At 39.1% G+C, this 17,777-nt stretch overlaps 1 protein-coding gene across 5 annotated transcripts in view; it reads left to right on the forward strand.

The window, feature by feature from the left end:
* The window catches only part of LOC127579642 (probable E3 ubiquitin-protein ligase HECTD4), a 219,125-nt gene that overhangs the window by 15,731 nt on the left and 185,617 nt on the right, over positions 1-17,777 (forward strand). For all 5 annotated transcript variants that reach the window (XM_052032551.1, XM_052032555.1, XM_052032553.1 and 2 more), the window contains exon 3: positions 17,376-17,465. In XM_052032551.1, the coding sequence (XP_051888511.1) occupies positions 17,376-17,465 (90 nt within the window). The remainder of the gene's footprint in view (positions 1-17,375; positions 17,466-17,777) is intronic.

Raw genomic sequence — 17,777 nt, forward strand, 5'->3', positions numbered from 1 at the left:
CCGTTTTTGTGATTTTTCTCACAAATGTTGAAGTCCCAAAGTTGCTATCAGCTAGTTGCGAAACTTTGAGTTCCCTCTAATGTTGAACCATTCATGGAGTTTGGTGGTGGAGCTTGCAGTTGAGGCAGCTCCCCAGTACTCATAGATTCCTAGTCCTTCAGCTCACCAAGTCTACACCAACCATCAGGCACCCATTTATACCAGTTCTACACTAATCCTATTTGATTCTCCCATAGCCCCACCAACTCCTCCCCCCCCCCCCCCCCCCCCCAAAGATTCTACCACTCACCAAAAGACTAAAGGTAATTTATAGTAGTCATTCAACCTACCAGCCTGCATGTCTTTGGGATGTGGGACAGCTGGAGCACTGAGGGAAATCCACTTGGTCACGGAGAATATGCAAGTTCCACAAAGACTGCACTAGAGGTCAGGATTGAACCCAGGCAGCAACTCTACTAGCTACTCCACTGCTGCTGGGAAATATGTCCAAGCAACCTCTGGTAAAACTCTGGTTAGACCACACTGAGAGTAATGTGTCCAGTTCTGGTCGCCTCATTATAAGAAGGATGTGGAAACATTGGAAAGGGTGCAGAGGAGATTTACCAGGATGCTGCCTGGTTTAGAGAGTATGCATTATGAGCAGAGACTAAGGGAGCTAGGGCTTTACTCATTGGAGAGAAGGAGGATGAGGGGAGACATGATGAGGGTGTACAGAATATTAAGAGGAATAGATAGAGTGGACAGCCAGCGCCTCTTTCCCAGGGCACCAATGCTCAATACAAGAGGGCATGGCTCTAAAGTAATGGGTGGGAAGTTCAAGGGAGGTATCAAAGGGAGGTTTTTTAACCCAGAGAGTGGTTGGGGAGTGGAATGCGCTGCCTGGGGCGGTGGTGGAGGCAGGTACATTGGTCAAATTCAAGAGATTACTAGATAAGCATATGAAGGAATTTAAAATAATGGGATATGTGGGTTAGATAGTCTTAAGCGAGATTTAAAGGTCGGCACAACATTGTGGACCGAAGGGCCTGTATTGTGCTGTACTGTTCTGTTTGTATGTTAACCTGCACCTAGTTATTCAGGGTCATTCATGATTTTGACAGTCAGCTAAACCAGGATTGAAGCCCACATCTTGCCCCCACATTACTTCATTTCTATGCACAAACCCCTGCCACGGGCAGCAGCTTTTTTAAGATATCTTTTAGTCACATGTACATCAAAACACAGTGAAATGCATCTTTTGCGTAGTGTGTTCTGGGGGCAGCCCGCAAGTATCGTCACGCTTCTGGCGCCAACATAGCATGCCCACAACTTCCTAACCTGTACGCCTTTGGAATGTGGGAGGAAACCAGAGCACCCAGAGGAAACCCACACAGACACAGGGAGAACGTACAAACTCTTTACAGACAGTGACTGGAATTGAATCCGGGTTGCTGGTGCTGTAAAGTGTTATGCTAACCGCTACATCATTGTTAAGAATCTGGCTGGCTTGGGATTGCAAACTGACCATAGGAGATTTGCTAAAAGTATTAGGGACTTGTCGTATAGGTCAGTTGTGAGTGTAAATGACATTCTGTAGTTAAGAAATTCTGGCCAGTAACTTTGCCCTGTGGTTATTTGCTTCAGATTATGAATGGTTTAGTAGGAATAAGTTGAGCAGAATTTTTGATTCCACCTGTAATCTGTAGTATTATGGTTTATAATTTATTAACAAATTTTAAAGAAATTGGGCCATATTGAGATGGATGCCATCTGACCATTGCTTTCTTGCATGATCTGTATCCTTTGAACATGATAAACAGATGTGAAAGTGTTCTGTGCCAGAGAAGAGACTTAAGGGATGAAGTTTTGGATCTTGTTATGGTAATAAAGGAATGAAATTGGGGGGATAAAAAACAACTAGAGACAGAATTGGTTAGATTTTATGTTCCTCCTTACAAAATGGATATATTGATGGTAGATATCTGAGGAGTCAATAAAATCTTGTTTGAGGCCTGTCAGTTTAATCAGTGCATTGAATGATACAGACTGAAGATATCAATGTACAGCTTTTATTCATACTGGATTGCTGTAGTATGCATGTTTGTTTTGTGTACAATGATTGAATATAAATCTGTACCCAAATATGATATAGTTCAAAAATATCTATAGAATTTGTATTTAGCTGCAGGGTGAATGATCACTTATTCCAAAAGAAGTGGTTGTAAATTAGGGTGAATTAAAAGGCACTCTTCTTCATGCAGTTTTTCAGTAACAGAAGTAAAGGATCCAGACCAAGATAATGATGTAATGTGGTTAACACAAGGTATTTGGATTTTTTTACAAGCTGCTTAATGCTGTACTTGAATTGAAAAACATTAATTTATAGCATTAATTATTTTTACTGCAGATGAGGGCTTTCTCCTTAGCAATTGAGTTACGTAGCTTCTATTTTAAGCCTCGCATCAAGGAGAAAAAGCTTTGATGTAGGTTTAAGGAAACCACTGAATTTTCTTGTTCTGATGAAGTTTCATTTGAGTGTCATTAGCCATTAATCAGATTCATAGTATTGTACAGCACGGAAATGGGTCTTTTGGCCCAACTTATCCATGCTGAGCAAGATACACTAATTCCATTTGCCTGCATTTGGTCCATATCCCTTTAAACCTTTCCTATCCATGTACCTGCCCAAATGACTTCTAAACATTGTTATTGTACCTATCTCTACCACTTCCTCTGGCAGCTTATTCCATTATCCTGTGCGAATAACTTTCCCCTCAGATCCCCTTTAAAAATCTTCCTGGTCTCACCTTAAACCTATGCCCTCTAGTATCTGATGTTTCTACCCTGCGAAAAGATTCTGACTATCTACTCTATCTGTGCCTCTCATAATTTTATAAACCTCTTAAGTTCACCCTTCAGCCTCTTTCACTCCGGGGAAAACAGTCCTGGCCTATCCAATTTCTCCTGATAAACTCAAATCCTTTAGTCCAGGTATTTCTCAGAATGGATTTCAATCTGACCTTGCTGATCAGCCAGTGTGAAAATTTTGGTTAAATTAGAAAGTGATGTAGAATAGTTATTGCATGGAAACTGATTAAAATTACCGGGGAAATAGAGCACCTCTTTCGGATACATGTTATTCCAGAAGTACTGTTTTGAAAGGCCTTTTGACTGGATGTGCTAGGTCATTTGTCTTCGGTGAGTCATTGAATAAAGTGCAGGTCAAACATTTCTTTTAAAAAAAATTAGCTGGAAACGTGGCAGGTCAGGTAGCATCTGTGGAAAGAGAAACTGTTAATATTTCAGGAATGGAACCCTTGATCAGAACTGAGAAAAAGAGAAAACAAGTTAGTTTTCAGTAGCATAGAACATGGGGAAGGGAAGGGCAGAACAAAAGGACTAGTTCTGATAGGTGAGATCTAATAATTTAATGTGGCAGATAAGTTTCTTTGTTGTAGTGTGTTGCAAATAGTAAGGCTGAAGGACATGCTCTGCTGACCAGAGTATATCAGTAGAAAAGAAAAAAAACTGAGTCAAAATAATGACTGGCAGAAATGGTCAGTTCTGATAAAGACAGAAAGAGAGCAAGTTACCTAAAGTGGGGAAAAATTAATATTCAGTCCTGAAAGCTGCATTGTGCCCAGATTGATGATGAAGGGTTGATTCTCAAGTTTTTTAATTGTGCTGATGTTAATGATTTAACACTTAGAACAACATTTGTAGTAAGTGCTAAATTGTGTTTACTAGTTTGGTTGCAGATGTTCTAAGTCACTGTGTGAGGATATAGTGTCTGGGTCCAAAATGGTCAATCTGATATTTGCCACTATTTGTATTCACTGCTGCCTACAGAGTGGTTGATTCTATGCAGCATTAGTGCAGTTATTATATTGTTGGTTTGCTTCCTGTTAGATGTCTGTTAGATAATCTGTTTATGAAATAATCTTGTGGCATGGAATACATTTTTTGTTTTCCTGGCTATGCTATGTCAGACCTGGGATGTCGATCCTGTACAGAAGAAATGGGGTAAAGTGTTTTATTTCCTAACACTGCTGTTCATTTTCTTATTCATTCTGACAAGCAAAAGCTTTGTAAAGCAAGTAAGATATGGGCAGACCCTTTTGTATTAAGAGAATGGCTATCTTTCATTTTGCTATGAAAATGTTAACCTATTTAAGGTTTTCTCTTTTGACATTTCCCGCACTTTTGACTTTTGAACTTCTGTCTCAGAGCTAGAACTGTAGCTCAGCTTTTTAACCCATGCAGAGATTCCCCTTGATGTGCTAGGCAACAATTTAGTTTGATACCACTAGTTCTTGGTTCTTATAAGACCTGTTAAGGTTCCAAAATGCATGGATATGGTACAAGCTGGGCAATATTTTGGTGTGGACTAGTAAGTTGAAAGTAATATTCATGCCAGGCAATGACTATTTCCAATAAGAGATGTCTAACCACATGGCATCTTTTCACGTTGTAACCATAGTGGTTCAGTGGCATTGGTGTTGCCAACCATTGACATTCTCATAGTTTATTCTCATACTCTCCTATTTTATTTTGATGTAGGAGGCCAGTCAGCCTATTGGTTCTCAGCATTCTTATCTGTTTCATTCCCTCACTTATTACCCTGTAACTTATTTCCCCCTTGACTATCTTAACAACTTCTCCCTGATTTTCCTGCCATCTACCTATGTTGTGGGCAATTTACAATAGCCAGTTAAGCTACTAGCGCATCCTCAAGATGTGGCAGGAAATCAGGGTGCCCAGAGGAAATCCATGTGGTTATTGGTATTGGTTTATTACTGTACCGAGGTGTAGTGAAAAACTTGTCTTGCATACCGATCGTACAGGTCAATTCATTACATGGTGCAGTTACATTGAATTAGTACAGAGTGCATTGAGGTAGTATAGGTAAAAACAATAACAGTACAGAGTAAAGTGTCACAGCTACAGAGGAAGTGCAGTGCAGGTAGACAACAAGGTGCCATGTCACAACAAGGTAGATTGTGAGGTCGAGAGTCCATCTCATCGTATAAGGGGAACCATTCAATAGTCTTATCATAGTGGGATAGAAGCTGTCCTTAAGCCTGGTGGTATGTGCCCTCAGGCTCCTGTATCTTCTGCCTGATGAGAGGGGAGAGGAGAGAGAATGACCCAGGTGGGTGGGGTCTTTGATTATGCTGGCTGCTGCACCCAGGCAGCGAGAGGTGAAGACAAGAGTCCATGGAGGGGTGGCTGGTTTCCGTGACATGCTGGGCTGTGTCCACAACTCTCTGCAGTAAGGATATGCAAATTCCACATAACATCACCTGATATTGGGATTGAATGAGGGTCACTTGAGCTATGTGGTAACCAGTGCACAGACATAGAGGAAGGTCATTATTAACCAGGAATTTAATCAGATCAGCCGTATAATATCTATGTTTATAGGAGTAAAGTCGAGGTTGGATATCCTGCCCAAGTAATCCTCTGATAACTAGAGGTTGATCTGAAAGGCTTTCTTTGATCAGCCTTTGGGTTTTCATTTGTGCAGAACACAAATTCACATATGTTTATCTCCAAATTAGTTTGGTTTATCTCTCTTGCTTTATCAATATTTTGTGGTTTGTCAGTTTACCTGAATATTTTTTCCCCATAGAATTAATACTTCATGCCTAGATCACACTTCTTTCAATACTTACAGATTAGAAATTTTTTAAAAGTTACTATGCCTTCTTTTCCGACTCCATATAAAATTGGAATTACGGAAAAAATTTTAGGCTTTAATCCCTATCAGAAGGGCTTGATAGCAATAATTTATGATCTAATTATGAAAATACGTCCAGAGACACTTGATAAAATTAGGAATGAATGGGAAAGAGAACCCCAGATACTTTTACCCACAGAGACATGGAAGAAAATTCTTTGATTAGTTAATACATCTTCAATGTGTGCCAGACACTCTTTGATACAATTTAAGGTGGCCCACAGGACCCATATGTCAAAGGACGAGTTAGCCCATTTTTATCACCATATAAATCCCATATGTGATAGATGTAATTTGGAGGTGGCTTCCCTGACACATGTTTTGGTCCTGTCCTCTTTTGGAAAAATATTGGAAATACATTTTTAACATTACTTCAACTGTATTGACTATTGATTTACAACCTCACCCAATCACTACAATTTTTGGGCTACCAATGATGGAATCTGGCCACTTATCTGCTGCTGCTTGTCGTATGATTGCCTTTGTTATGTTAATGGCCAAGTGATCCACTTTTGCTTAAATGGAAGGATCCAATACCTCCCACTACTTTTCAATGGTTTTCTCAAACTATATCATGTTTAAACTTAGAAAAAATTAGGAGTGGAACTGTTGATTCTTCACTTAAATTTGAGGAAGTTTGGAGTCCATTCATTCAATATTTTCATATGATATAGATCCCTTTTCAATAATCTTTGAACTTAGAGGAGCGGAGTTGACGACATAATGCTCTTTGTTCATCGAGAAATATCAGTCCAGTTTTTTTTCTTTTGAATTTTTTTTTAGTTTGTTTCATTTTATTTCTTATGTTTTTTCGATTTGGGTTTTTTATATAATCTTTTTCTTTCTCTTTTTGATTTTTTTTGGTAATATATTTGTTTGCTAAGAAACCATGGGGCCTAGAATATATTTTTTTATTCTTTATGACTATATATGTCATGATTGTCCTCCCAATCTCTTTGTATTACGTGTATAATTACTGATGTTATATGTATTAATCTGTATTAATTTTAAAATTAATAAAAAGATTGGAAAAAATCTCATGTCTGTGGATGGAATGTTGAGGTTGATAAAGCAAAGTATTTTATTGTTGTTTGTGCTGCTCTTTGTAAAGAAGATTTCTTCACAGTGGTGCTACTAACAATGTTTCAATATTGCTACTAGCAATATTATCACTAGAAGTGCTAAAATCAGCCAAAAATGTATTTTAAGAACAGAAAAAATTAAGAGCAGAAGTATGCCATTCAATAAATTGACGACCAGTCTGAGTTAATCCACGTTTCCATATCTCATGTGACAGTCTTTTCATTTCAGTCTTGAACATATTTGAAGGCCAAGTTCTCTGGAGTAAGGAATGCAAAGGGTTTTGCAACATTTAAAAGAAATTTGGGTGGGAGTTCCAAATAACTAATTTCTTATCCCTCGCCCACCTAATTCTAAAGTTTGTGTTTGGGGGAAATAGACTCGCTGAGCTCATTCTGTCAAGCCTTCCAGGAAATTTAAACCTTTCATTGAAATTTCCCTTGTCTCTGTGGAATTTGCATAGGCCCAGTTAACACAACTTCTTCATGCAACAAAGCCCTGTCATCCAAGGCATCAATAGCATCATTTTTGTTACACCCTGGGGAAATTAAAGAAAGGAGACCAAAACTGCACCTACTACTCCTACATGTTGTCTCACCAATGTCTTTATATTTGCAGCAAAACTTACTCATTATACACCAATCCTTTGCAATAGAACCAATATATTATCAAAAAGCCAAAAAAATCTTTAAGTTCCTGGAAGTCTGAAATAAAAACAGAAAATGCCAGAAATACTTGGCATATCAGGCAACATTTGTGGAGAGAGAAAGAGTCAACATTTTGAGTCCATGGCATTTTAGCTAATGAAAAGTCATCGACTTAACTCTATTTCTCTCTCCACCAATGCTGTCTGACTTGCTAATTATTTCTAGCATTTTCTGGTTTTATTTATGCCAAACATGCTACTTGCTTTTCTGATTGTATGCTATATGTGCATATTGACTTTGCAATTAGTTTCTAGGATAACTTAAATTCTTGTGTGTAGTTAAACCTGCTAGCCTTTTAATTGTTTTCTACTCTTCCTCGATGATGTAGAAATTTCTGTCACCACTTTGACCTCTCTGTCAACTAAACCTTTGAGTTATCCTTGCACCCTTGTTACAGCTCATTTTCCTATCCACCATTAATTGCCAGCAAATTTGGAGCACATCTCTTCAAATAAGTAAGTGATGTGGATTATAGATAGTTGAGGCATGATGTTTTTAGTATTCCACTATTAATATACAACTAACTTGATAATGACTAGTTCATTCCTAATGTGGAAGTTCTTTGATTTTATATATTTTGCCAGATTTCTCCCACCTTTTTCTTCCTTTAATTTTTTTCATCATTCTTTGCTAATTGTTAAAATTATACCAATTCTCAGATTTACTGTTTGTTTCAGCAACATTGTTTGCTTTCAATCTTATACCATTCTCCTCTGTTTATTCATGCATGTACCACTATTCCCATGGAATGGGAGTTCACAATTGTGAATTATGTCTTGAAATGTTTGCCATTGCATACGTTTTGATCAATAATCCAAACTACCCTGCCAAATTACACCTTAGATATAAGTAACTTGCTTTAAAATTAAGAAACTTATTTCACACCCCCGTATGACTCTCAAACTCATTGAAATTATCTTTTGCCTTTGCCACAAGGTTGTTAACTAGTCCTGTTTTATTCAACACTGCTAGATTTAAATTAGCTGTTCTCCTGGTTAGTTCCTTGACAAATTATTCTAGAAGACCAGCTTATTTCCCCAAGCTGCTTTTGCCAATTTAACCCACCCAGTCTATTTGTAGATTACAGTCCCCCCAATACAATTATTACATGCATCTCTGATTTTTTTGATTTCCACTTTGCCTACTATTAAGAAGCTTATTAACTTGTCTCACTTTTTTTTTGCTGCTCTTTCATCACGGTGGCTGACTTCTCTGGTCTGAGATCTTTTCAAACTACTGCCCAGGTCATTGTTGGTAACGTGGTCTTAGCAGCCATATAAATGGTACTTCAGGGAGAGATTTCTATCATTTTTGACTAGGCAGAATGATTGTTCATTGATGCATATCAATGTTCTTTCTTCTACAGATGAAGGCCTGGCAATCAGAAAACAGACATCTGTCTTTCATTTCGTGTATTCTCAGTTGTAAGCCTGTGGACTCTGTCACATACAAAAGGTTTTGATTTTACATTGTCAGTTGCTTAGCCTATAAGGAAGACATTGGAACACTCACATTTCACCCGTCCCCCAAGTGTTTTTTTTCTGTTCAAAGAAAAACTGCACTGTCATTAAGGATTAATTTATTGTTTGTTAGTGAGTGCATTAGGAATTGACTGCCTTGCTTTTAAAGGCATATAAGTAAGTGCTTCTCTTTTCAAAGGTCAGTACTTGAGCCCTTGTGGAAGCTGCTGATGTTAGCATTCATTGCCAGTAGGAACATTGATTCAGTATTCTGCATTTTCACCAGCCTTCTGGTTAATAGTTCTTTGGCCTCTGGTGAAGGTCCATCTTTTTCTGCATTGTTAATGTTTTCACTGTTGTCTATTTTTGCATTATTTTGGTCAGGCAATAATAACAGCTACCATTCAGGTGGTTCTTCCATTTTCCTGACCACATAGTGCAGCAGTTAACACTGGTGCCTCACAGCTCCAGGGTCTAATGTTCAATCTTGACCTTGGGTGCTGTGTAGAGTTTGCATCTTCTCTCTGTGAATGCCAAAGACATGCTAGTTGGTAGGTTAATTGATTAGTATAAATTTCCCCTAGTGTGGATGGGTGGCAGGAGAATCAGGGCAAGTTGACGGAATGCAAGAAAAATTGGATGTTGTAGGATTACTGAAGATGGGTGATTGAGTAGTTTGCTTGAAATCAAGCAAGGCCATGACAAGCTTAAAAACTAAGTATTATGAAGCTGCTTGTGTGGAATAGTAAGGAGCATCATATGCATGTATTAGGTGAGGAATGTGTGCCCTAGATGGATCATATCAATTGTTCATGTTAAGTCAGAATTTTACTGAATGTTTTAAATGTTTGGTATACATTGAAGGAGAGTGTCGATGAAATTGAAACAGGTACTGCAATGTTGGTAATGTGTCAGTAGAAATTTAACATTAACCCCAATGTATCAGCTCAAGGCGTCATCTGCTTGCCTTTGATGCTTTCCCTGGCATACAGTGGCATGCAAAAGTTTGGGCATCCCTGGTCAAAATTTCTGTTACTGTGAATAGTTAAGTGAGTAGAAGATGAACTGATCTCCAAAAGTCATAAAGTTAAAGATGACACATTCTTTTCAACATTTTAAGCAAGATTGGTGCATTATTTTTGTTTTGTACAATTTTAGACTGAAAAAAGGAAAGGAGCACCATGCAAAAGTTTGGGCACCCCAAGAGATTTGAGCTCTCATAAATTTTACCAAGGTCTCAGACCTTCATTACCTTGTTAGGGCTATGGCTTGTTCACAGTCATTGTTAGGAAAGGCCAGGTGATGCAAATTTCAAAGCTTTGTAAATACCCTGACTCCTCAAACCTTGTCCCAACAATCAGCAGCCATGGGCTCCTCTAAGCAGCTGCCTAGCACTCTGAATATTAAAATAAATGATGCCCACAAAACAGGAGAAGGCTATAAGAAGACAGCAAAGTGTTTTCAGGTAGCCGTTTCCTCAGTTCGTAATGTAATTAAGAAATGGCAGTTAACAGGAACGGTGGAGGTCAAGTTGAGGTCTGGAAGACCAAGAAAACTTTCTGAGAGAACTGCTAGTAGGAGTGCTAGAAAGGCAAATCAAAACCCCCGTTTGACTGCAAAAGACCTTCAGGAAGATTTAGCAGACTCTGGAGTGGTGGTGCACTGTTCTACTGTGCAGTGATAACTGCACAAATATGACCTTCATGGAAGAGTCATCAGAAGAAAACCTTTCCTGCGTCCTCACCACAAAATTCCGCATCAGAAGTTTGTAAAGGAATATCTAAACAAGCCTGATGCATTTTGGAAATAAGTCCTGTGGACTGATGAAGTTAAAATAGAACTTTTTGGCCGCAATGAGCAAAGGTATGTTTGGAGAAAAAAGGGTGCAGAATTTCATGAAAAGAACACCTCTCCAACTGTTAAGCACGAGGGTGGATCGATCATGCTTTGGGCTTGTGTTGCAGCCAGTGGCACAGGGAACATTTCACTGGTAGAGGGAAGAATGAATTCAATTAAATACCAGCAAATTCTGGAAGCAAACATCACGCTGTCTGTGGGGAAAAAAAAGGAAGATGAAAAGAGGATGGCTTCTACAACAGGATAATGATCCTAAACACACCTCAAAATCCACAATGGACTATCTCAAGAGGCACAAGCTGAAGGTTTTGCCATGGCCCTCACAGTCCCCCGACATCATCGAAAATGTGGATAGACCTCAAAAGAGCAGTGCATGCAAGACAACCCAAGAATCTCACAGAACGAGAAGCCTTTTGCAAGGAAGAATGGGCAAAAATCCCCCAAACAAGAATTGAAAGACTCTTAGCTGGCTACAGAAAGTGTTTACAAGCTATGATACTTGCCAAAGGGGTGCTACTAAGAACTGACCATGCAGGGTGCCCAAACTTTTGCTTCAGGCTCCTTTCCTTTTGTTATTTTGAAACTGCAAAAGATGGAAATAAAAAAGTAATCTTGCTTAAAATATTAAAGAAATATGTCATCGTTAACTTTATGCCTTTTGGAAACCAGGTCATCTTTTACTCATTTAGCTATTCACAGTAACAGAAATTTTGACCAGGGGTGCCCAAACTGTTGCATGCCACTATATGTACAAAGTTATAAAGATATTAGAAGGAGAAACTATGAAAGTGAATAGAACTTCATCAGTTCTGCATCAAGAGTTCAGTTTCGTAGATTGGAAATGGCTAACAAAAATGAAGCTAGACTAAGAGTTTGAGGCTCTATCAATTGTACAATCACAAAATTTATGATAAGAGGCCAGTTAGCCCATTGTTTCCATACCAGTCAAAAAAACTAGCAAGTTTAATCCCACCTTCCAGTACCAGTTCTGTGGCTGTGCACATTACAGCTCTTTAGGAACACATACAAGTACTCCGTAAATGTGATAAAGGATTCTGGCTTTACCACAATTTCAGGCAATGAATTCCAGGCCTTTGCCATTCGTTGGCTGAAAATGTTTATCCACATCTCCTAATCTTTTTACCACTTTGTTTAAATGTATGCTCTCTATATTTTAACAACTTTGCTTGGGCCAATGAGTCATTCCTAGATATTCTATTTGGGCCCTTTATAATTTTATATATCCCATTAAGCTTTCCTGCAGCTGTTCCAAAGAAGAGCTCTAGCTTATCCAATTTTTGCCCATAACTGCAATTATCCACATTCACTATTACAGAATTTGAGGAAAAAATAAATAAAAGAAACAAATTTGGTTAATTTTTGTCAAGGATTTGTGTTACGGAAAATCATAATATGAACTGTTATCTAGAAATGCTTCGTAATGCAGTGTATACTGTATTGTGACCAGCGTGTTACGTGGTACTTGATCTGCGGCCTAAGTAGTGTTGCGTACAGTCCTAGCATAAAACCTCTGCTCTTGTGTTTTATGCCTCAGTTAATAGACAAAAGTACCCCCAAGGACTTTAATGATAAGCCAAGTATGATTTAAGGGATAGAAACTAAGATTCATCTGAAATTGAGGCTCCATCTCCGTTCTGTGATGCGTGACCTATACCAAACATTCCATTGAAATAGGCTATGGAAGAGCTGAAAAGATTCCAAGAAATAGGAACCAGATCCGAATCAGGTTTATTATCATTGACATATGTCGTGAAATTTGTTGTTTTGCAGCAGCAGCACAGTGCAAGATATAAAGACATAAAAATTACTGTAAGTTACAAAAACAAATAGTGCAAGAGAGGAATAACAAGGTAGTGTTCATAGACCATTCAGAAATCTGATGGCGGAGGGGAAGAAGCTGTTCCTGAAACATTGAGTGTGGGTCTTTAGGCTCCTGTACCACCTCTCTGGTAGTAACGTGAAGAGGGCATGTCTGAGATGGTGAGGGTCCTTAATGATGGATGCCGCTGCCTTGAGGTACCGCCTCTTGAAGATGTCCTTTGGGGGGTGGGGTATGCCTGTGATAGAGCTAGCTGAGTCTACAACCCTCTGCAGCCTCTTTCGATCCTGCACATTGGAGCCTCCGTACCAGGTGGTGATGCAACCAGTAAGAATGCTCTCCATCTTGCATCTGTAGAAATTTGCAAGAGTCTTTGGTGACATATCAAATCTCCTCAAGCTCTTAATGAGGTAGAGCCACTTCAGTTTTCTGATTGGGCTACGTCCATTGTTCCTGTAATGAAAAAAGATAGCACCTAAGATCAGTGGCGATTATAAGGTAAAAATCAACAGAAAAATCATAGATAGATACCCTTGCTGTCTTTGTTTTCTTAGCAGGAAGGCTGATCATGTCTGTTCACAGCCCATGATGTCACATTTACCAGTAGACTGAGTTGGAGAAAGGTTCAAAGGAGTACTCGGTGATAAATATTCATCTTGGTCTGTTCCATTAATTGGGACAGATCAGCCTAGGCACTTCCCTGGGATAAAGGATAGGTTGTTCTAAATTCTGCTAGGTGTCATGGACAACCAGTTGACATTTTGGGGCCTGGAACAACAGCAGGAATACTTCTATTCTGGGAGCAAGGAGTACAGCTGATAAAACACAAGCATGTCTTTGCTGCGTTGGTAGTAGTTTATCTTATGATGCTTTAGAAAGGACAAAGTTAAAGCAGTGTTGGATGCACTTATTCCAATTGGCTTTAATGAGAAGTCCTGTTTCGGACTACCCTGTTGCTGTTTCATGCCAACTTGAAAGACAATGTCAGAACCTCTTAGATGAGTGGCTGAATCATAAGACAACATAGAACTAGATAAAGAAGCAACAAGCTGCATTCTGTGAGTGGAAACAGCAGCTTGTGTAAAAATGGTCTAACAAAGCTGCTGCTGACCTGTGATGAATTGCTTTATGCTGCTAGTGTGGTTTTGTTGGTCTTGATGCATCTCTTTTGAAAGCAGAGCAACCATACTGCCAACCAAACAGAAAATTTAGAAATTTTCTCCAGCCAGAGTTTAGAAATGGACATTAGCAGAGACTGCAAATGATTGCATTCTGGACTGCAAGAGTGGACAGTGTGATCAGAATGTAGGTGAGTTGAGTCACATGCCAGTTGGTTCACCTCCATGTGTGGCAGCAATACTGGATGAGATCGTGTTATTGCTAGACTAGTGTACATGTAGTATCACTACACGGTAGTGTAGCGGTTAGCGTAGTGCTATTACAGCGCCAGCGACCCAGGTTCAATTCCAGCCGCTGTCTGTAAGGAGTTTGTACGTTCTCCCCGTGTCTGCATGGGTTTCCTCTGGGTGCTCCGGTTTCATTCCACATTCCAAAAGATGTATGGGTTAGGAAGTTATGGGCATGCTATGTTGGCGCCGGAAGCATGGTGACACTTGTGGGCTGCCCCCTGAACACTACGCAAAAGTTGCATTTCACTGTGTTTCAATGTACATGTGACTAATAAAGATATCTATCTAAATGGAACTACCAAGCTTGCTGCCAAGGCAAAATTTGATCCTGCCCTTTAAAAGCTACGTGAAAAGATCCAGCATGGACAGAAAGGAGAATGTTAGGACATTGGTTCATATGACAGAAAAAGCATCGAGAATGTGTAGTTCTTTGGAGATTCAGAGCAGTTCCATTGCAGGGGAATACAGCCATTCTGAAGCAGTTGTATGAAAAATATCCAGGTACATCTTGTATGAAATAAGTTGCCAGAAATTTTTTGTTGGCTTGGAATAGGCAAGAAGTTGGATGACATTGAGAAGGAGTGTAAGCAATGTAAGAAAAATGTTGCAAGAATCTACCTGTAGCCCTCTTAACTAATAGCCTGCCAAACAAACTATGGTTGAGGATACATGTGATTTTTTTTTGTAGGTCTTTTAATGCAAAAAATTATCATGGTTGAGGCGTGTATTTGAACTGGTCAGCTGTGGTTCCTATTGATAATTCTACAACTCAAGCAATGATTTCAAGACTGGGAATGATCCTTGCTACACATAGTCTTTCAAAGTTACTTGTGGCAGAATTTGCTGAATTCCTTGGAGGAATTGGAGTCAAACTTGTGCTTGCATTTCCACATCATCCAGGCTTAAATAGTCTGATGGAAATGGCACTGAAGATGAAATGAAAAGATGACAAGGTGAAATGAGTCAGAGGTTCATGTTTTGTATTTCACTACTGGAATGCACTACATAGAACGATAGGATTAGTCCCCGTGGAGATACTGATTGGCAAATGTGTCAGAACACACTTGGATTTGGTGAAGCTGAAGCTTGTTGTTACTGTGTGTTCCAGACCATCAAAGCAAAAGGAACAGTACGGCACCAGAGCTCAAGATCAACTTCTTTGAAGTTGATGTCCCTGTATTTGTGAGAGACGTCACACAAGGTGTGGTTATTGGGATGCATCTTTTAGTTTCATTTGTGGATTGTCTTGATAGTTGTGTGCTGTCACTATCATCAATGCAACCAGGTTAGTATGTGCCAGACCCAGAAATTCCTTTGCCTGTGAAACTGAGGTTGTGGCAGATGTCACACCATAGAGTGAGATTTTACCATGTTTAACAAAGAATATTAATATTGCAGGTTTATGAGCTTTCATCAGAACGCAAAAAAGTTAGGTAAAGCAAGTTTAGAGACACACAAGTGGGGGAAGGTGAAACAGTCATAGTCATACGGCAAAGAAGTGCCTTTTGGCTTCATGGTATCCATGCTGGTCATTCAGTACCTACCAATACTAGTCCCACTTTCTAGTACTCTGCCTGTAGCCTGCAATGCTATGTTTGTTTCAAGTGCTCATTTAATTACTTAAATATTGCTTCCACCACCCTCTCAAGCAGTCCATTCCAGAAAAATTTCTTCCTCAAATCCCCTCTAAATCTCCTTTCCCTTAAATTTTTATGCCCCCAGGTTATAGACACACCTGCTAAGGAGAAGAGCTTCTCACTATTTACCCTATCTATGCCCCTCATAATTCTGTGTTTCGCTTAAGTTCCCCTCCGCCTTCTGTGCTTTAAAGAAAACTTATCATATCCAGTCTCCTCATAGCTGAGATGTTCCATTCCAAGCAACATCCTGGTGAATCTCCTCTCCATCTCCAAGTACTTGCATTCTAAAACACAGAATTAATGTTCTAAGCATGTTGTCATTGAGGACAAAAATGGCAGCTTGAGTGTAGATGTTAAAGCTGAAGTATTTGTAGCCACCTTCAGCTGGAAATTCCAAGATGATGAACCTTCGTTGGTGCTGGAAGAACTCAAACAGGTCAGGCAGAATCTGTGGAGAAAAACAGATGGTCAATATTTTAGGTCACATTTTGTGTTTCCCACTGGAAGCAAGTCTTTAGTCAATTTGTCACTTCCCTGGGAATGGAAAAATAACCTTGATGTCAAGGTCATTTACTCACCTTGACTCTGAATTCAGCTTTCTTCATTAATTAGATGAAGGAAGTAATAAGGTCTGGTGCCAATTGGTTCCAAAAGAATCTAAATTAAACAGTAAGCAATTTATTGGAGATGAGGAAAAAGTACTAGATTGAGTCAAACCTATGGGTCATTGTGACACTCCATTTCTGGATTTTTGTTCTGTGTTGAAGGGGTTTGAATGAGAAGTAAGGAACATAATGTCAAATTTTGCTGTGTTTCAGGCAGTGATCCAAGTGATACACAGGTCATGTTTCCACTGTGCTGCTAATTTCACACATGGTCCCTAAGCAATCATTGAAGAAGTTACATTTGTGTTATGTTTTCTGAAGCTGTCAACTTGGTTCTTGGTCAGTTTTGTCTGAGAGGCTTGTTTAGTTAAAATTCCTGTTCAGGGGCTCCCTGGGTCATGAATGACCTGACTTATGGAAATCCAACTTTACACACATTCTCCCCTGCATTCTTCAAGCTGGTAATGATAATAAAATGCTTCATGGTATTCATTAATGACTAAATACAATATATGTTCCAGTAGTTTAATTATAGATGGTGATAGGGTGATTATTCAATGAAATGAAAGAATTATGGCAAGTGAATGCAGAGGGATACTATGTGGGTTACTGTAGAAAACGGATGTTTCTGATTTTGCAGAGGAATTGGCTTACGGCTCAGGAACCGAACGCTTGCATAACCTGGGTACTGCCCTCTTTATTGGTATGTTAGCAACTGGTAGAGGATACTGTCACCACCAGTCATGAATTTGAATGAGGGCAGTGTTTATCAGAAGGACAGCATCCATCAGGTCCTATGTTTATTCCACTTTGAGCTCATGTGTTCAATGGGTTTCTTCTGTTTTCAGAATTTGTATAGAGCTCTGCATTGAAAATAATTCTGCACTGCTACTGTTTGCATCTGCATTACTGCTTGTGAGTGCATTATGACTAATTAACTAAATTATTAATTGCCTGTTCTTTAAAATTATGTTGGCCATTTGCAAAAGTGACTATTAAATTGCTGTTCAGTTCATCTGATTTAGTCCTTCATATTTAAGACTACGTTTCTCTTTCAGAGGTTCCCTGAAAACCTTCATTCACACAGTGCACTTGTTACAAAAGCAAACGGACTTGGGATCTTTACCAGTTACGGACGTTCTGCATCGGTGAGTGGTAAACTGCAATTAAGAATACTATTATTCCTTGTGCATGTTGATGTATTTGTGTGTTTTAAAAAAAAACAAAGTGAGTTTCACTCTTCACTCTAATATGATCATTGATATTGAGTGAAATACCTATTGCTCTCACCGCTCCTCTTCTCTCCCCCCACCCCGCTTCCTGTGCTGGGCTTTTTGTTTGGTGTTTTTGTTTAAAAGAAAATCTGTTAATTAAATGTTAAGATTTCGGTTCAGAGTCAGTCAACTGTGAGTTATTCCATAATTTTTAGATGGGAACTCCATCAAAGAAGACATTTTTTT

This window comes from Pristis pectinata, chromosome 17, assembly GCF_009764475.1.
Source record: "Pristis pectinata isolate sPriPec2 chromosome 17, sPriPec2.1.pri, whole genome shotgun sequence".
NCBI lineage: Eukaryota > Metazoa > Chordata > Chondrichthyes > Rhinopristiformes > Pristidae > Pristis > Pristis pectinata.